The sequence below is a fragment of the Suricata suricatta genome, chromosome 12 (genome assembly GCF_006229205.1).
Source record: "Suricata suricatta isolate VVHF042 chromosome 12, meerkat_22Aug2017_6uvM2_HiC, whole genome shotgun sequence".
NCBI classification, from domain to species: domain Eukaryota; kingdom Metazoa; phylum Chordata; class Mammalia; order Carnivora; family Herpestidae; genus Suricata; species Suricata suricatta.
Genome location: NC_043711.1, coordinates 21,568,294 through 21,588,848, shown reverse-complemented (window position 1 = coordinate 21,588,848; position 20,555 = coordinate 21,568,294). Strand labels below are relative to the sequence as shown.

General features: G+C 49.0%; 1 protein-coding gene across 1 annotated transcript in view; it reads right to left on the bottom strand.

Moving 5' to 3' along the window:
* CACNA1D (calcium voltage-gated channel subunit alpha1 D) overlaps positions 1–20,555 on the bottom strand; it is a 294,562-nt gene that overhangs the window by 79,328 nt on the left and 194,679 nt on the right. Inside the window, exons 9-15 of the mRNA XM_029917880.1 lie at positions 16,988–17,071; positions 8,977–9,064; positions 8,639–8,698; positions 7,581–7,607; positions 4,099–4,259; positions 3,077–3,302; positions 2,730–2,937 (exon numbers count right to left, since the gene is read on the bottom strand). Coding sequence (XP_029773740.1) covers positions 2,730–2,937; positions 3,077–3,302; positions 4,099–4,259; positions 7,581–7,607; positions 8,639–8,698; positions 8,977–9,064; positions 16,988–17,071 — 854 coding nt within the window. The remainder of the gene's footprint in view (positions 1–2,729; positions 2,938–3,076; positions 3,303–4,098; positions 4,260–7,580; positions 7,608–8,638; positions 8,699–8,976; positions 9,065–16,987; positions 17,072–20,555) is intronic.

Below are 20,555 nucleotides of genomic sequence, written 5' to 3'. Positions count from 1 at the left end.
ACATGCTTTTCAATTACACAAACACATGAGTTAAGTCTTCATGTGGAAGTAACGTAATGCCACATATAAGACTTATGTAGTCTCTGGTGACACCTAGTTTTGCCCCCACCACCCAAGAACATGATGCTTCTCTCTCTAGAAACTCGGTGCATGTAAACATATAGATACTTGTCCAGAGAAAAGAGATAGTTGGTGTCTTCTTGGATTTCTTAAACATAAAGAGTGTCATACTATATGAATTGTCTGCATTTGCTCTTTTTTTTTTCACTCAGCAATATACTCTGGAGACCCTCTGTGTGGGTCAGTGCCCTTCAGTCTTTTTAACAACTGCCTACTATTCCACAGAGTTAACCTACTGTGGACATGGAGAGTTGGATCCCTGAACTTGTACAACCAGGGAACTGCAAATATCTCTGTAAATTTACAAGCTACCTCATGAGTAGATACTAAGAACTACCAGAAATCACAAATGTAATCTTCTCTACTGATGATATTTGATAACTCGATCTATCGTGAGGTAGAATTAGATGAACCTAAATAGTATTTTAAAAACATACTATCTTCAAGGGGTGCCTGAGTGGTCCAGTCAGCTAGGGACCTAACTTTGACTCAGGTCATGATCTCGCAGTTCTTGAGGTCGAGCCCCACGTCGGGCTCTGTGCTGACAGCTCAGGGCCTGGAGCCTGCTTTGGATTCTGTGTCTTCCTTGCTCTCTCCCCCTCCCCTGCTCACACACTCTCTCTCCTTCAAAAATAAATGAAACTTAAAAAAATTTGATAAAAACATATTATCTGAGAGAGAGAGAGAGAGAGAGAGAGAGAGAGAGAGAGAGAGAGAGAGAGAGGGAGGGAGTACATGCACTCTTGTATCACCTACCTGCGCCAGAAACTTTAAAAAATAGAATGGTCACAGCTCACAACTCAACAGAAACATGGGCAAATGATTTCAAAAGATAAAGCAATTCCCAGAAAAGGAACTATCAATGGCTCTTTGTCACATGAAAAGACACTCAGTTTCACTCCTGATAAGAGAAATAGGAAGACACTATTTTCATCTGTCAGACAACCATCAAAACGTCTGAACACCCACCATGCTAACAAGTAGTGAGGTGTCAATCAGTCTCCACTACCATTCCTAGAGAACGGACCGACAGTACTGTTGAGGACCGTGCTAGGCAAGAACATCAGAGTTGTAAACAGACACACAACCCTTCAAATCAGCAATTCCATTTCTGGGAAATGTATCCTACACATCGACGCTCAGGCATGTGCCCAGGGTGTGAGTTCGAGGTTGCCCACTGAGCGGAGGACAGATACAGTGAAATATTCATCAGCTGGGGACTGGTTCCATGAGTTAGGGGACAGGCACACCACAGGACTGATGCAGAATCTGAAAGGAGGCAAACTCTTAGGGACCAGGAGGGAAGGTTCTCAAGGACACTTTAAATGGGAAGATGATGGAAACGGCATGTAACAGGAGCCACCATCTGAATCCTACCGTGTTCCTGGGTCGCTAGGTTCACTGATTCACATCTATGAGCAAACAGACCTCAAAGAATACACAGACACTGGCCAGGGGTGGGTGCTCCTAGGAGGAGGAATTGCAGGTTGGGTGGGAAGGAGGTTCATTTGTTACTTTGCCCTTTTGTAAACATTTGAATTTTGTGCTATACACAGGTACTACCAAAACCCACCACCACCATACAGGTTTCTCTGAAATAAAACAGAAAAAAGAGTAACTAATCGGTGGCTAAAAATTACATATAATTCAAATAATTAGAGTGTATTTCAAAAAAGTATGGCCTATGGCAGCGACATATTCCATCCATCTCAAAATGACCAAATGGGAATGAATCTACACATCATTCCCTCTAGTCTCTTGTTTTTTTTTCAGGAAGGAGAGTGACTTCCCAAGGTCACAGAGCTGAGCACTGAAGAGCCAGCAGGGCCGCCAATGTCTAGGCCCCTCCCACCATCCCTTCCCACCTCCCTAGATGGGCTGTGAAGTTGACGCTCCTTGGCATCATGTGTGAAACGCAAAAGGGCAGAGGGGTCTTTTCACTGTATCTGCCACTCGTTCGAGGAAGGGCTCCAGCTCACAACATATGAAGTGGGGGGGTGGTTAGAACACCCCAGCTTCAAATCAGGGGGGTGCGGAGATTGCTGCTTCGAGCGCCTAGCCACCTTCGTACCTCTGACACTTCCTCCTTCTCAGCCACAGTGCCTGCACAGGACCCACAGCACAGACATGCTCAGGGCCTGCGTGTCCTCATTACATCACAGGAGGGACAACAAAAGGGGCAGAAGGCTGTCACAACTCTTTTATCACCCCGATTCCTCTGGCAACACACCAGAGCATGAGGGCTTCAGAATTCCCCTCTCTGCACAAATCCGTCAGAGTCAGGATCACAAAACTGGCCGGCCAGCAAAATGGAGCGCAGAACAGGAAGAGGACTTTAGAGCCTACCTCACAGAAACCTCGGAAACCTCACGAAATCAAGCAGAAGTTTTTGGTTTGCCATCCTGTACTATATCCAGTGGTCTTACAAACACACTGACTCACACCACACAGACAGCCCGAGTCGGGTGCAAAACACACGACTTCCACGGTGCCAGATCTGTCAGAGCATGACTGGGGCTGTGGTCACTAACCACAACAGCATCATTCTGTCTTCTTGAGCTGCGAACTGACAAGGCGGCGTCTCACGCGGGCTCCTTGAGAGGGCTCACCTGGAACACCGTCAGAAGGGCTTGAGGGAAATTGTCAAAGGTGCTCCGCTTGGTCTGTGTTTCGTCAAAATTAAACTTGCCACCAAACAGCTGCATCCCAAGCAAGGAAAAGATGATGATGAAGAGAAAAAGCAGAAGCAATAGCGAAGCGATGGACTTCATGGAGTTTAACAAGGAGGCCACTAAGTTGCTCAGGGAAGTCCAGTGCCTAGAAGTCAAGACGGGGGAGGGAGCAGGGTGTGAGCCCAGAACACCAGAGGGACACCGCAGACATCACCGGACCAGGATGTGGCTGATCGCCAGCCCCGGGCCAGAAAACACCTGCAGCGAGATACACGCATCCTTACCTGGTCACCTTGAAAATCCTTAAGAGACGCACACACCGAAACACAGAGATTCCCAGGGGAGACATGATTTCCAGCTCCACCAAGATGGTCTCAGTAATTCCACCGCACACCACGAAACAGTCAAACCGATTAAAAAGAGAGACGAAATACGCCTGGAGACCCAAGCTGTACATTTTTACCAGCATCTCACAGGTGAACAGAGCCAGGAGGACTTTGTTAGCGATATCTGGAGAGACAAAGGGGCGCACGTGCTCCGAGACTCATCGTGGGACCGGCTCTAACTCGTTTTCCCTCCTCATACCTCCCTCCCACCAGTCTCTGCTGGAAATGGCCCAGCACTTTGCCCCTGTCTTTGCTGTGGCATCCATTACAGAAACGTGGCACCAAGATTGACTGTCTGTCTCCTGGGTTCAAGTCCTGCTTCTGCTACCACCTAGATATGGGACTCTGGAGAAGCCACTTGACTTCTCTATGCTCAGTTTCCCAGACTATAAAATGGGCAGGAGCAGTTTACCACAACATTTCTGATGCTTTCTAGCCCTAAAAGCTATGATTCTGCATTTAGACCAGCAAATTATATTTCTTGTTTCAATCAGTTGTGGAAGGGTCAATCTGGCCTCGCGTAGGTGACAATGGTAGAAGCAGCAGTTGTCTATCAAGTGGCAATAGCCATTTGCCAAGAATACTATACAGAAAAATAAAGCTTCCAGTGGGGGTGGGGAGAAGGGAGAGGAGGTCTCTCCCAACTGCAAGATCCCTTGGCCCTAAGCAGTCACAGGGTTAAGACAATGAGAGGCTCGGGCATCAATCAGCCTCACGGTGCTTCGCTGACCACACGCCGTGGGCTGCACCCCCACCGCTGCAGGTCAGCCTGTGTTCCACACGGTTCCACATCCTCCAAGCTAGTGCCCTCCAGGAATGTCCTGCCATTACACATGGATCAGCTAAGACTACACTGCAGTCAGGCAGCCTCAGGAGTCGCTGATTCAGAACCAGAATAAAAACGGGACTGCCTCTCGTACCTTGAATCTGCGTCAACCAATCAGGCTGGTTGTAGTGCTCGGAGGAAATGGTTAAGGTGTTGAGAAACACCAGGACAATAACCAGCCAGTAAAACGTGACAGACTTCACGGCAGCCCTACATCTTCTGCGATTGAATCGGTTCCAGCGACGCCAGCGGCGGCTGCAACAGAAGCAAAGGTTACTCCGTGAATGGCAGACACAGTATCTGAACGTCCAACAGACATTATGGAGAAACAAGCGGTCTTTAACTCTGGAGATCCAGATCACAGGGTGCAGGAGGGAAAGATGAGAACAAAGGACATAGAACTCATCATATTAATTATGTTGGTCTTAAAAATACAACATTTGAAGTAGTATCTTGACCAGTCGTGCTCTCAGTTTCCTTCCTATGGTTTTAGATAACTCCGTAATCTGCCATAAGAAGTCCTCAAACCACTTAGAAGAATCTAGATATTCATAGATTCACATGCAGATACAAAACCGAGCCCGCACACATATGCAGTTCCCACCATATGGCACCAGGGTCTGTTCATGCTTTGGGTGCAGGAGCTGTCTGGCTGATCACACACATCTCTTGCAGCATCTCAACTGTCCTACAGAACTTATCAGGCAGTCAAGTGCTCCAAACCCAGTTTTCCTTTTAGGGAAACTTTCAGTCCTTTCTTAAATCCAGGAGGTTCCTCTGGAGCCTGGCAGACTTGTCAAAGCTGAGTAGGACATGAGTCCCTACTGAGTCATCAGGTGCCCTTTCTAACTAGAGATGCTCAAAATACACCTTTAGGAGAAGAGCCAATATTGAATCATGTTTTCATACAAATAAAATGAGCAGAGCCAGACAGACAAGTAGCATGTCCTCTAACAACTTTCAGTTCTGAGGGCCAGTAGGGAAAGTATCCCCTCCCTTAGCCTATTTCCCCCCATGGAAAACATTTCCTGCCACAGGATGGACTGGTGGGGTGGATCCCAGAAAAAAGGGTGGCCAAGTGGCATTGTCGGCCCTGTGCAGGCTGTGCTCACTGTGGGGGGCGGGGGTGGGGGTGTGAGGGCACTTCCTCCGGGGGCCTGAGTCAGAGGAATCTCCAGGTGGGGTCCACGCAGCAGCGCTGGCTGACTCAGCGGTGTCGCTATGCTAAAAACACCATAACTCAGGGACCTGGCAAAGAACAAACTGTGCTGACTCTTCAAGAAGGTCTGGCACAAGCCAGAGCCCTTGGTGCTTGCTCCTGCTGTGTGGTTTCCATGGAAACTGGCTGGAAATGGGATGACCAGGGTAGAAAAATCCCACCAAGGGTACTAAAGACTGTCCTCGCAAGGCTGTGTTTCTCCTGTGATGTGTGATTCAGTACACGTAAGCAAGGTGGTCCGAGAAAGAACCAGAGTTGGTGGTTCTATTTACGCTGTAGTGACAAGTCACAAGTGTCTCATCATGAGGGCTTGGAGGCCTCACTGTTCCATCCCCTGAAGTCCTACAGCATTTCTCAATGTGCCTCTCATGGGGCTCCAGACACTGGGTATGTGGAGATGAAGAAGGTGCATCATCCTGTGGCCTCTGACTTTGAAAAGCACACAAGGTTGGGGCAAATAACAATTATAAATCCCCACTACGTACTTTTCTCAGGGTCCCAGGTACATGTGCAAAGAGACAGCAGTGACAAATGCTCTTTGCAAGAGGCAGGAAAGGCTTCCCCAAAGAGCTGAGATTTGGGCAGGCTCTGGATGACAGAGTAAGAGTTCACCAGTGGGGAGACAGAGGGCACTCCACCGGACGTGACTGCATGGCCCCGGGGTGGGAAGAAACAGTGTGTTGAAGCCTGGGAGCAGTCCAGTTACAGCCACAAAGTGGGGACTAAGGGGCAGTGTCAGAAGATCAGGCCAGAGAGGGAGCAGGGGCCAAATTATGAAGGAATGTAGGTGCCCTCTGGCAGCAGGGAATCATGGAGGGACTTTCAACCATTCTTTTTTAAGTCCAGTTTATTGAGATACAATAGATATGTGGTAACCCTTAACATTTAGGAAGAGGTTTGTAACCACCACCACAAGCGCGAGGTAGAATATTTCCATCACTCAGAGAAGCTCCTCACAGCCTTTGTGACAACACACCCTCCTCACCTCAGCCCCTGAAAACTACTTGTCCTTACGGTTTTGTTTCATAGAATCACACAATACGGAGCTTTTTGAGACTTGCTTCTTTCATGTAGCAAAAATACTTTCCAGATTTGTTTGTGTTGTACCTACCAGTGGTTTTTCCCTTCTTATTGCTGAGTGTTATTCCATCATTTGCATGAACTACGATTTGCTATCCATTCACCATTTGGTGGACATTGGAATTATTTAGTTTTTAACAATTAGATATAAAGTTGCTGTAAACCCTTAGGTAAAATTTCTTCATGCATGCATAGATCTTCATTTTATATAAATACCTTGGAAGTGGAATTGCTGGGTCACATGGTAAATATATGTTTAACTTTCCAAGCAATTGCCAACTTGTTTTCAAAAGGGCCGTGTCTCTCATCATGTAGGAACGTGTGGGGGTTTCCACTGATCTGCATCCTTGTCAGCACTTGGTATTGTCAGATTTTAAAATTTGACCCATAGGTGTAAAGGATTTTCTAATAGGTATATAGTGATGTCTCACTGGGATTTTAATTTGCACTTTCCTAGTGACCAGTGGTCATGTCGTGTATGTACTTGTCATCCAAGTCCCTTTGGTGACATACCTGTAAAACTCTACTAACCATTTTTCTACTGTTTTCTAATTATTCACACCATATTTATGTATTATTCTTTTTATATACTGGATACTAGTCCTTTGTCAAATGTTTTAGAAAGGCTTTTTTCTTCTGGTCTAGAGCTTAACTTCTCATATGGTCAGCGTTTTGGGTTTTGTCTCTAAGAAACCTTGGCCCAATCCAAGGTCACAAAGATTTTTCTCCTGTGTTTTCTCTTAGAATGTTTACAGTTTTAGGTTCTGTATGTGTATGTCCACTTCAAGTCAATTTTTGTAGTAAAATGTTTTTAATGGAAAAATAGCACTTATATGGAAAAGTATACAAATCATAGGTATATAGTTCAATGAGTTTTTACCAACTCAGCCTGTAATCTGCACCCAGACCAAGGAACAGAACATCACTAGCACCTCAGATGACCTCTTGAGCCCCCCTCCACAGAAAACATGTAAGCAGAAAAATGACAAGGAGAATCTCTCCTTAAGAATGGACTCTGATCAGGAATATGAAGGGTTGATTAGTGACAAGAAATTATTCACAGTTACATCCTGCTGGTTTGTTTTGGGGTGAGACCTTCACACCGACTATGCTGCTCTCCACGGCAGGTGCTTAATACTTACTGGACAGACTGATCTTCAGTAGGAACGTTCTAGCCCAAGAGTAAAAACCAAGTCCAGAGCAACTCCATGTGTAACTGAGAAGTTAGAAAGTAAGACACCAACACACAGGCTTAAGAAAAAACTGAAGGTACTGACCTGAGCTTGGATTTTGAGATGGCCTGGCTGAAAGAAAGACAGAAAGGATAGGATTTCTGTTAGGAAGGCTTGAGCATAGTCTCCCCATCCCTTTAGCCGAGAGCTGAGAGAAGCCATGCACAGAAGCCTGGGCTCAGCACCCCCAGCACCGCCCCCCCCAGTGAGCCAGCAGGGGTGAGAGCAGAGCAGGAGGTGAGGCTCTGCTTGGGCTGGGCAGGCCAGGCTGACTCCCTCCAGGGTCCAGGCAAGAGAAGACTCTTAGCCGACTGCCCTGTGCAGCCCTGTCACAGGCTGTGATGCGGGGGGTGTGGGGAGAGGGTCCTTCTCCCCTGACCCTACTTCCCCAGAATGAAGTCAGCAGGGCCTCCCCTGCTCACAACTCAGCCACAGTGCTGCTCTACAGCAAGAGGAGCACTGGATTAGGAGTCCTGGCTCTGCTATTCACTAACTGCATGGGTCCAGCAAGCAGCACAACTTTTTGAGCCTCAGTGTTCTCATCTGTAAAATGAGGAAGATGAACCCATCCCCCTGCCTACTTTACAATGTTGTAGGGAGGGCAGAGCAAGACAGCAGAGGCAAATGCACTCCTTAAATTGCTGAGCATTCTACCCCAAACACATCATTTTTATGACTCTCTGCAAGGGGATCAAATTTTCTTAAAAACACCACCTCTACTTTACAGAGATAAGAGCTGAAGGGTATTAGCAGGAAGCAAATGAAACAAAATTGCATGGGCTCCCCACAGCAGGCAGTAGTCTCTGCACAATGCACACTGAGGGTCCCCACTGGGGACCAGGTCATCTACACAGAAGCCAACCAGGGTGAATGTGGTGGCGCCCTCCACTGTTAGGAGAGGGTGGTGCAGGGCTCCAGAAACAGGTGCCGTGAGCAAAGGAGGGCGGGCTCTCAGTGTCCAGCTGCCAGGTATGAGGCCAGAGAACCCGCCAGAAAAAGAAAACTCAAATATGCAGCACATTCTGTCAGCCACTCTGCCATACAAGCGCTTTGTCAAAGCACTGATGCCAACAGCAGACCGGGAGGAGAATCAGGCCTGTTACCCCCACCGCCGGCACCCAGAGGGCCCAGCCTTGGCCGTGCCTCTTCTTTTCCACCAGCACCTAGTGGACACAGTGGAATTGCCGGGTTACCTGGCACTCCCCACAGCAGCCTCTGCCTCCGCATGATGGGCTGCTCTGGGGCAAGAGGCATGTGAAACACTGGGAGTCTGGGGGCCTGGGATGGGAGGGGGACCAAAGGGTCCAGGGTGAGCCCACCCACCCCTCGTGCACCGGAGGCTATGGCCCCAGGGCTCCACTCAAATTGGGTTGCCTTCCCGCACATGTCCTCCTCCAAGAAGACAGGAGGGGGCAGGAGGGCGAGCGGCCTCCACACTCACCAGAGACTCCCACAGCCGCCTTGGTTCTCGCCTCCGCCACTTACATTCTCCGTGTTCACAGACTCCGTCTCGCTGGTCGGCATGCTGGCTGCGGGGAGAAGACAATGCTTTAGACAGGCACCTTGGTGGCGCTACATGCTGCAGATTGCCACCACCACGAGGCAGGCCCTCCGGGAGCCTGGGAGGGAGAGAGGTCAGGCACCTCCAAGGCAGGGGACCGTCTCCCAAGCTGCAAAGAAAGCCCACTGAGCACCCTTCCCCTCCCCATTGGGAGGGAATTCTGTCTGTCCAGACACTTCCGAAGCAAAGCAGCCCAGGCGAGGAGCTCTGTGCGTGTACCAGCGTATTTCCTTGACTTCCAGGAATGCGCCAGGTGAGGCCACCAAAACCACTCAGTCACAGGGACATCTCTGCTTGCCCCAACTTGTCTTTCCTGGGAAATCTAGACCAATATTCACACATGAATTCTTATTTCAGATATACTGAAGGAGTAGAGGTATTGGATACAGGAGTACATGAAGGTACCAAGCACAAAATCTTAAAAATTTCAGAACTCTACTCATCATTAGCTAATTTATCTGATGTCTACATTCCACTGAGCCTGTGAGGCCAACATGCAGAAGGCTCTTACCAAAGCGGCCAGAACTGGAGTGCACAGAAAGTATATAGTCTTACAGGTAGATGGTTTGCTCCCAACCAGTGACCAGAGGGCAAAGCTGACAGCGTGCGGTCTGAGTCACCAGGGTCCCTGGACATGTGTCACTTCTCTACAGCCGGATGCTGAGCAGAGGAAGTAGAAGAAAGGTAGAAAGGCACCCATGGATTCTGAGAGGTCCAGGGACCCACCGTCTGGCATGGGGACATTATATATTTCTCAGCCACCTGATGCAACCCTAGAAGCATCACAGGCATGGATGGGAGCTGGGCCAGGAAGGTGATGCAGGGCATAAAGAGGGACACAGTGCTGCCCCCTGCCCTGGAAACCCAAAGGATTTCAGTTAACTCAGAAGATAGCCACCTTAGGGTCCGTGCAAGGAGTCCTGGAAATAGGTAGAAATGGTCAATTCTTCCCTGGGGTTAGGAGAGGGGGTCGCTGAAGATGGAAATGTGGGAGAATGACCCAACCAGGTGTGCTTCTTTGCCCTGATGCATAATTTCAAACTGTAGGGATTGCTGTTACAGACTTTATGGTAGCAACAGGAAGGCCCTCCCCACTGTGGGCTCTGCCGACATGGCTTTTCTTAGCAAGGATGCCTCCAGCTGGATCCGCAACACTGGGTAGTGGTGCTGCAGGGCCCTGGCGGAGGCTGTGAGGCTGGCGCAGGCGCACAGGGCAGAGGCTGGGCCAGCGAGCCCTGGGGTGCAGCTGCACATCTGCAGGCCCTGCTCACACAGGGCTGAGCTCCCAGAGAGCCGAGACACATCCTCTCTGCCGGCACTGAAGAGAATCCTCTTCCCTCTGTGGGCACCTGAGGAACTAAGGGTGGGAGTCCAGTAGCTGAGTCCGGGAACATTTAGGCAAAAGTATCGAAAGTAAAATGAGCAAAACCTACAGACCCACATCACACTACAGATATTCTCTTAGAATAAACCTTTCTCTTCTTCAATTAAGTCAGAAGAAACCAACTACAAGCTTTGATTCACCTTTTTACTACTCCACTCAAAAAAAGACAAAAATAAACAAAAAAACCCCCACACCATCCAACCACAGATAAACCTTTAACAAAAGCTCCATAAACACACACACACACACACACACACACACACACACACACCAGCTGCTCACGCAATTCTCTTCTCCATGACTGATCTGTGCTCTGACTTGAGCAGAAAGACAGATGAAAACAGTGTAAAATGCAATGAAGCTGTTATGTGTTCTTCCCATAGGTCACTCTTCTCTTCAGGGACAAAGAACGTCACAGTGGGAGACTCCTACAAATATGACCATGAGGCATCTCTGTGCAATGCTTTTTCTTGGTAGTTATTATCACTATTAAGTAAGGGGACAGAAGTTGAGAGCAGGAGGACGCGGGGCAGGGGGTCGTCCACAGGCCCCAGTTAGCGGGACAGAGTCCTACCTCTCTGAAGGCTTTAATGTCCCATCTGGAAAATGGTTGTACTAATCCACACTCTCGAGGGTCACTCCCATCCCTAACAGGTGAGTACTTCACGGTTCCACTATTACTCCTCCTGTAACTGTAGTTACTACTTCCAAAAGAGCAAACTTCTGAACAGGCTAAATCTGTGTGGATTTTCACTCTTCTAAGGTTAGAAGTTGCCGCGTTTCATTCCTGAAGCTTTGTTTTTCAAACAATCTGATCAAAACAGGTGAATTACATATTGCCTATGGTAAATGGAGGGGGTACATTTTACATTTCTGGCTGTGAGCTGGTTATTGGTGAATGAAATATACTGGTTACTCCCTGGACACGGGAACCAAGAGGAGAAAAAGATAAGAAACGAAGGCACACTCCCCAGACAGAAACGAAGAGAGGTTCATCATGGGGCACAGCACCAGGGCTGGCTGCACGGCCGCCTTCCAGGCAGACTTTACACGTCAGGTGGGGTGGGACAGGGGCTAAGAGCAGGCTGTCTGGCGGACCAGATCTAAGTTTAACCACACCTATGTGGTTGAAGTCTCCAAGGCTCTATGTTCACATCTGTGAAATGGAAAGTACCTACCCCACATGGCTGTTGGCAGAATTAAGTCAGATAGAAGACATCGTGTGTTTTGCTCAATCCTGGGTCATCCTATCAGGATCCAGAGAGCAGGCCAATCGGTGAGGCTCATACATGGTAACTCTCATCTCGAGAAGGCTCTCCCGGAGTCCCCTGGAAGCAACACTCCCTGCATGGCCCAAATCCAGGGTCCCTTTGCCCTGACCACTCCCATTATGGCACAGAGACGTCCCGTCTGAGCCACCTTCCAGTCTCCTCAGTCAGCTCTGGCCACCACTCTGGGCTTGCAGTTTTTCTGTCTAACTTAGCCTGCTGCAGACATAGCAACTTTTCTATCATTACTGTTGGACATCTAGAGAGCCACAGACCCATCACAAATGACTTATCCCAGAATGACATCGACCAGGGCTGAGGCGGCGGCGAAGGGGAGGTGAAGGAAGAGGACAGTGACTATGCCAGAATCAGGTGACTCGTTTGACCCCAGAAATGGACCGTGATCCAGTCCCTACATCTGAACAGAAGGACCAGGCGCTGATGGGGCCCTGTCAGCCTTTCTACCTGCCCCAGCCCCTCCCACTCTATCACAGGGTACATTTTCTCTCCCCAAAGTACAGAGACAGAAGGCCCAGGGGGTAAAGGGAGCTCATCTGTGCATAAACATTTCACCACGTGTAGGAGGCACTCATTACTTTTAGTGTTAAAAAACCGATACGAGTTTTACTTCACTCAGCCCCAGTGGGACTTTATCTATGTTTTTAAAATCAAGACAGGAGGATCACAGGCTGTTAGAACTGGAAGGGGCCTCTGAGAGTACACGAAGCAGGTCTGTGGTTTCACAGATAAGAGACTGACCAACTTGCCTGGAGGCACACCCGTCTGCAGAGAAAGCTCTCCCGCTCGCCCGTGGTGTTCTTCCCACTTGGCCACGCCCCCGTGCTTATGAGATGGGCTTCAAAATGCAGGGCGTGATTGATGTATGTTGACGTGTATGCTGGTATATCCTTACAATACCACTTCATATACTTAAACATACTGATAGATGTCGGTATACATTCGTTTATTTCTAAAATGCCACACATTAGAAGTTCCAAAAGCCAAGTAAGCCTATTATCCAGCAGCCTTGGTTTGTTTTCCCAATGACCCTGATTGATCCCTAGAAACCTGACCTACAGCCAGGCACCCCCGGAGACCACTCCAGCAAAGAGAGTGAGAACAAGGATCAAGCGGCAATGGTGACTAGGGGTTTCATGAAAATCCATGTAAGCAAATCCATGGGAAAACCATAGGAAGACATGCCTTTGCCCTAACTGGCTGCCCCATTCAGGGTGACCACACTGTCCCCTTTGGTACAGATTTAACAGTCATTGCTGACAGGTGGCTAGGCCTCATTAGGGATGCAGGTGGAGACACCCCTCAGATCCCACCATGCCATCTGCAGGAACAAGTGAGCCAAGGGGGCCATCTGCATGCAGAGAGACTGTAAATCCTCCCCTCACACATTCCAGGGAATTTGGGAGCTCTGTTGAACAAGTTTTCACTTTTTCAAATATAAGTTTTAGAACTCTTTCCAGAATCCGGGTAAAGCCAGGCATCAGGGCAAGCCCATGTCTAGAACAGGATGCTGACTTGCACTGTAATTTGCCTGCTGGAAATCTGGGGAAGCTCAGGACCAATGCTCTGTAAGCTATTTTATTCCAGCTCTAGGATCAGGAGGAGACCTCCAGGGCAGGCCCCGAGGCTCCAGTGCAGGCGTAGAGGGAAAAGGCCCGCGGACGGCTGCTGGTGAGGAGACCACGCCACACAGCAGCCCGCAGGCCCTGCACCGCGGATGAGAGCTGGCCTGACCTTCCCACGAGGGGCCCCGCTAGGAGCACTCTGGACAGCGGGCCGCAGCGCTTCTCAGATCTGAATGCTGTTGTGGGCAATGCCGCACAACATAAGCCAGAGAAATATGCCGCTTCTCAGCCCAGCGCAGCTAACTAGCATTTCCACCAAGTAAACATTCCTCTGTCTACACTCACTGTCAAGGACAACATACTTCTCAACCAAATCTGACTGGCTTGTGAATTCAGAGGGAATCCAACACGCACACACACGCGTGTGCGCACAGGGCGAATGAGTCTGTGTGTGGGTTCAAGCAGGCAGCCCCACAGTTATGTCCCCATTAGCAGGTGCAGCAAAATCTCCAGCACACGTCCTTCAGTGATGGAGGCCCCTTAGCTCAAAAGGTGCAAGAAAAAAATGTCAGAGAAGCTGGGTCTTTGTCACTGGTAATGTGGGGCCAAGTCCCTTCCCTTTTCCACCTGGGGCTCAGTTAGCTAATCTATAAAATGAGCTGTTTGGTGATATCATCTCTAAGACCCATTTACCTCTGATCTGCTTGAAGTGCTGCAGAGACGAAACACCCACAGGCTGTCTGGTTTTTCCAGCAGCCCCGAGGGAGTTTCCCTTGCGTTCCCCCAGCTTGGCGAGGACAGCAGGGAAGGAGCAGTCCTGGGAAGCCCCTGCCCACCACTCCTCAGGAGGGCCACCAGGAATCTGGCAGCCTGCCCTGGACTAGAGATTGCAAGCCACCTCCAGGCAGAGCCCCTGGGGCAGGAGCAGCCAGCCACAGGAGACCCAGGACCCGTGCCAGCTGAACCCAGAGGTCCCCAACCTTCTCCTCGAGCCTGGCACCCCAAGTGTCCTTCCCAGATGTCCTGGGCTCTTTGGAGCCACGCTCCTCTGTTCTCCCCAGGACAGGCTCTCTTGCACACTCATGGATGCCTTTCAGCATCTGCCTTCAAGTCCAAGCAACCTAAAGCTTCTCATGCTTTCCTTTCAAAGGGTGGAAGCATGGGGCTGGACGAGAGTGGGGGCAGTCATGGCTGCCTTCCTCAGGGACAGGGGATCCAAAGCCAAGATCTTGTGCCTTTTTTATCTTATTTTCATGACAAGCACGAGTGGTGCTGAGACATCCCCTGAAGGAATTTGCCCAGGCTTGCTAGTAGTGACACCCTTAGCCGTCACAGGGTAACAGACTCTGATTGCTGTAAAGAAGCCAGACTCTTCTTGGGGAATGTGGGTCAAGGCCAGACCAAGGTTTCTGTGTCTGAAGCAGGAAATGCTTCCCTGATGATAATTATTTCTGTATGACTGATGACAAGGGGAGTACATCACCCACATGAGGGCCCTCACCCCAACCACCCCACAGCAGCCTCTTTTAGGGTCCTGGGGTGTTTCGGTCAATAAAAGACCTCTCCCACTCAAAATATAACGTTTCCTAAAAATACAAGGCTTCTTCCTCTCCCTGAATACCTCAGAAAGCTAGCAAAACATCCTTGAAAAGTCCCAAGGCCTGAGCCCCCATCAGGAGACTGAGCACCTGCACACCCACGGAGAGGTCTCTGACAGACCACTCATCTCCTCGTGGTGACGTGCCCAGGGCTGTGGTCCTCAGGTTTTTTTCTTGCATCACTGACAATACTTCCCACTGACTTGAAGGCCAGTCTTCTGCAGAGACCTCCAGGAGCTGCGTCTGGCTAGCTCTTCTTTGTAAACTTCTGCAGACACTAACTGTACGTGAGCCAGCCCCAGCCCTGTCCCTAACTGGCTGCCTACCCCCCACACAGGCTCCTTCTCCTCTCACGGCCACAGTGTGCCCTCCGGAGTGTGAGGGCCTATGTCTGACACTCTCCGCTCCTGTCTACTTCCAAGTCTTCTGATGACAGCAGACACAAAAAGCCTTGAGTCAGACCACCCATGTCTTGTTCCAGTCCAGTTTCTACAATCTACAAGCTTAGCATTCCCACGAGGCAGAGGCTACGACCAAAACCACAATGAAATGTGTCCCTCTACTGCGTTGGCAGTTGGCGCTCTGCCCCTATTTACAGTCAGATAGATTCCTCCTCCAGAGTCTGACCAAGGCAGCAACTAGGTGGCCTGTGTCGTGTGCCCAGACAAAGCTTCACAGAGCTCTAAGACTGCAGTGGTGGGGCGCCTGGGTGGCTGAGTCAGTTGAGCGTCCAGCTTCAACTCGGGTCATGATCTCATGGTTCATGGGTTTGAGCCCTGCATCGGGCTCTGTGCTGACAGCTAGCTCAGAGCCTGGAGCCTGCTTCAGATTCTGTGTCTCCTTCTCTCTCTGACCCTCCCCTGCTCACGCTGTCTCGCTGTCTCTCTCTCTCTCTCCCTCTCTCTCTCTCTCTCTCTCTCTCCCTCTCTCTCTCTCTCTCTCTCTCAAAAGTAAATAAAACATTAAAAAAATTTTTTTTAAACTGCAGTGGTGACTTACCAGGCGGGACGCAGCATGAGTTGTCTGCGTAGCTGCACTGCCCAGAGACGGTCCTGCCTCTGACTCTAGGGTTTCCAATAAGGGTCTATGTGTAGCATTCTTTTTTTAAAAAAATTAATTTATTTATTTTGAGAGAGCAAGGCAGCAAGAGCAGGAGAGGGCCAGAGAGAGAGAGAGAATCCCAAGCAGGTTCTGAACCATCAGCACAGATCCCACTGTGGGACTTGAACCCACAAACTGCGAGAACATGACCTGAGCTGAAACCAAGAGCTGAGTGCCACCCAGGCACCCCTAGCATTCTGTTTTTTAACCCTTTTTTTTGATATTTTATTTATTTTTTAAAATATAATTTATTGTTAAATTGGCTAACATACAGTGTGTAGAGTGTATTCTTGGTTTTGGGGGTAGATTCCCATGATTCATCGCTTACATACAACACGCAGCCTAGTGTTCCTTTTTTAAAGCATAGCTTGAAAATTAACTGCCCCATGTGAGTCCTTTCCCCATTCCAGCTGGCAAAGGCAAGTGCCCCCAAATCTCTGCATCTTAGGAAGAGATTTTTAGCTTCATTCTTGAAATCGGAACAACTAGGTTCAGCATCTCCTGGACAAACCAGCCAAGGGGGGGAGGGAACCAGCAGGCTGTTTGAGAAATGTAACCTGGAAAATAAAAATCAATCAAATAACATCATTGGAATTTCTAAACAGTTTAGATGAAAAAGCCTCATTGGGGAAATGTGTTTAAGAAGTCTGTCTTCCAGTCTAAGAATGTTCATGCTGAATTAAATGTTCCAAGGGGGTTCAGCTGCTTCTTTAAAAGGTACAGTTCAAACAGAAAGGAAACTGCAATGCTGTCTTGGCAAAACCACACGTTTGGGGTAAAGGCAAGAAGAAAACAGCATGACCAAGGTTCAAAGAAATCAAGCAGTTAAAACATAGGCATCTTATAAACACACCACGCGGGCACATGCACGTCACACCAGGCCTATGTGTGAGGAGAAAGCACCAGAAGCCTTGGGACAGGAGTCTCCCGAGGCAAAGTTCAACCTCAGCCATTTACCGTGATCTTTAGCCCTGCGTTGACGAAAGCCGCAAAACTTCCTTTTCTTCTTATCCTCTTTTAGCAGGTCAGCCACTGTGACTCCTTCAGGTGGAACACAGGCAATGTCATTACGATTCAGTAGAGGGCGGCAGAGAGCAGCAGGACAAAGGCAACTGCGACCCAAGGACCTGAGAAGCGGCCACATCCGTAAATCCTGAACTGTCCTCCTCCACGCATCTATCGTTTGGGGTCTGACCAGTAGCGGAGAAGTGTATTTTCCATAGCTAGGATACCAAATGCCTGACTCTAAGAACCTGTCCTAAATAAACAACTAACTAACCTACCAGAGACGAAGCTTCCTAGGGTTTCATCTCCCTGCTAAGAAGGGAGTTAGGAAGGGGGCACTCGGCAGTAGTTAGGAGTTCTGGGTGGGGCGGTCCAGCCAGTATTGCCCTGCAAGTCAGGACACATGGGGGTCTGATAAGTGGGCTCTGGACTTGGACAGACAGGTCTAATCTCAGCCCCACGGCTTCCTGGCTGGATGACCAAGGATAGATTACCTGATTTGGTAAGCCTTTGCTTACGTTAGTAAATGGTAAACAGTAGATACAGCAATGCAAGTGTTGGCAAGGCGTGGTCAACCGTTGTTAACTCTTCCGTGGTCACTAGGTCACAACAAAAATGATTCTAGGGTCTCCAGCTCCTTCTGGCTCTGGGATATGCTAGGACTGCAGACAGGCTAGTCTGCAGAGTAGAGGCCACAAACTCAGGGAAGAGGGCCACAGGGGCAGCGGGAGGAAGCGAACAGGATCCTGAGTGGGCAAGGACATGGGAAAATGGCACCTGTAACACAGTGGTGATGCGCATGAGGACCACTGGGCATGACGTATTTCTAAAATGGGCCTCGTGTTACCCAGCAAACCCCTTTATGATAGTCCCTCCCACAAGGACGCAAACATCCTTGTGTGTGCATTTGTGGGGGTTCATGGTGGTTCATCTACAGACTAGCAGAACCTGAGTTCAAATCCCAGCTTGGCCACTTGACAGGCACGCGACCCTGGGAAGCGACTTAACCTCTTTGTGCTTCAACTTCCTCATCTGTCAAGTTCACGAGAAATAATGGATGAGTACACCCTAGCCCTTAGAACAGTGTCTGACATACAGGAAGCACTTGATCAAAGTGAGATGTTATCATTCTGCGTTCTTTCATCGAACAATCATTGGGAGCTCCTATGTGTGACAAGCCCATGCTAGGTGCCAGCTACACAGTGAGAACAGGAGCAGACCCTGTACCCACCCCAAAGGAGTTCACGGTCTCCTCGTGTTAGAGGAAGACATGAATCAGACAATCACACAAAGGATGCATAAAGACATACCTCTGACACCTGCTAGGGAGGTCTGGGTGCTAGAGAGCACACAGTTCATTGCAGCAGCTTTCCAGCGGCATTTTATTGAAAAGAGTTAAAATGTGGTTGAAAAAACATGGAAAGAGGTTTACGACACAGGGTTCAGTAAAAACAGCAAGCTGAACCATGTGAGCTGGTGGGGCCCCCGTGTGGGCTGTAGGTTCTCACAGGCTCAGGCGAGGTGCGGGAGGCCCCCAGCTGCCCAGTCGGGTTCTCTCATAAGCATGAGAACACCTTGGTTCTTAGCAATAAGTGTATATTACTTTTGTATTTAAAACATTAAAAACAAACACAACCCTGACTTGGACTCTATGAACCCAGCCAGAGTGTCTATTCCCCGTGTCCATGCTGGGGCGACCATCCCTGAGTCTGTCTCCTGCCAGCTCCTGTGAGGCCTACCCAGGGCAGCCATCTGCCCCCCGCACCACCCTAAGTGGAGGGGGTTCTTGCAGAAGACCCCAGTGCTGGGCCCACCCTGGTCAGCTCTCCTGGTCAAAGGCATTTCCAACAACCTCTCTGGAGAGGGCAACCCTCCCCATGCATGTTTACCATCTGCGCCTCTAACTGCTGCTGTTTGTTTTACAAAGCTGTTAAATGTTTTCCACTTTGAACTTGCGCCCTGAGGTAGTTTGTGACCAAAGCACTTTTATAAGTCGTATTTCAAAGCCACAGGTTTTGAAACAGGACGAACACATTTCCATGCCATGTGCTTGCAAACAGCTATGCCATCCCTGGTTTCCTGCCCAACCTCCAAATCAAACATCGTGGTAAAAGGCATCCAAGTGGCACATGCCTTCCGTGCAGATACCCGCTGGGCAGGGCAGAGTCCCAATGGGAGGGGCAGGGGCAGCCTCTAGGCCCTCTGAGGAAGACGAGATCTCCTTGTGGGCACCAGGCATCCCCACTTACAGAGATTATTGATCAGTAATAGTTCCCATAGTGAAAGTGCCTGGCTTTTCTGGCCAGAATTTTAGAATGAGCTTCCTTTAAAATGATTTCATTATTTTCAATGCCTTTTTTTCCTTAAAAAGAAAAAAAAGACTAATCACTGACAATGAGAATAGTTTAAAATAGAATTTAGGCTTCCAGATTTTAATGGCCCTAGAAAACGCCATTGTTAACTCAGCAGCAGCTGCATACGTCTAAAAAATCACTTTGAGATTTGGCAGGGTTTCTTAAGAAACTTGAAGCTCAGCAAAAAGTTAAATAAATTATCCTTGAAAATATCTCAAATGCTTAGGAACAAACTTCCAAGGGAATTTTGTCCATTCAGTTAACCTGTAACACCAGCTTCCTAAGAGCAAATTTATAGTTTGGACATTTTAAATATTCTGTGAACGCACAAAGCTAGAGCTGCCAGTCACCACAGCCACCAGACGGTCCATTACAGCCTGACGGCTTCCCCATCTTCTTTCAAGTGAAAGCCTAGAACAGTGGGGTATTCAGCGTGACAGCATTCCGGGGCTCCCAACCCTGGCACACGGGAGCCTCCAGGGAGCAGCAGATAAAGCCATGTCTGGGTCCCGCCACAGACAACTGTGTTCATGGAGGTGGAAGGGTGGCATCAGGATGTGTTTGCACTCCCCAAGTGACTGCCATGTACAGCCAGAGTTGGGTACCACAGACGCAGACAGTGACATTTGGCAGATTAGAGAGAAAAGATAACGTGTGCGCATCTCCAAGCACTTGATCTGACGTCTGCTCTCCGACAGCAAGCACAACCAACCACAAAAGGATGTCCAACCAGAACGCCGTGCTTCCGTATCTCAAAAGTGTCTGAGTCAGCAGGTTTGCTTCCCATCAATACTTTAGAACCTTACAGTCTCTGAACAGGTAAGTATAGGGATGTGGTCATAAAAGGGGTCCTGTTGGCTAGAGGTCTAGTGGAATCTGCAAGAATAATTCTGCGTAGGTCACATTTGACCGCAGTCTGACGGCAACAGGAATAGCAATTGCTCTTACGGTGATAGTGACCCCTGCTAGTTATTGAACATTTAATCCTCGTGACAATCCCATAGGCAGATGTCTTTACCCCCTTCTTGCAGACAGGGAGACACTGGGTAGTGTGCCTCACACTCAAGTCCGAAATCTAAGTCATAAAACTAAAAAACAGCCAATTCCAGCAGGGGGCATCTAATGCTGTCTAGCCTCTACCTCCAAAGGCTCATGACACCTGTTAT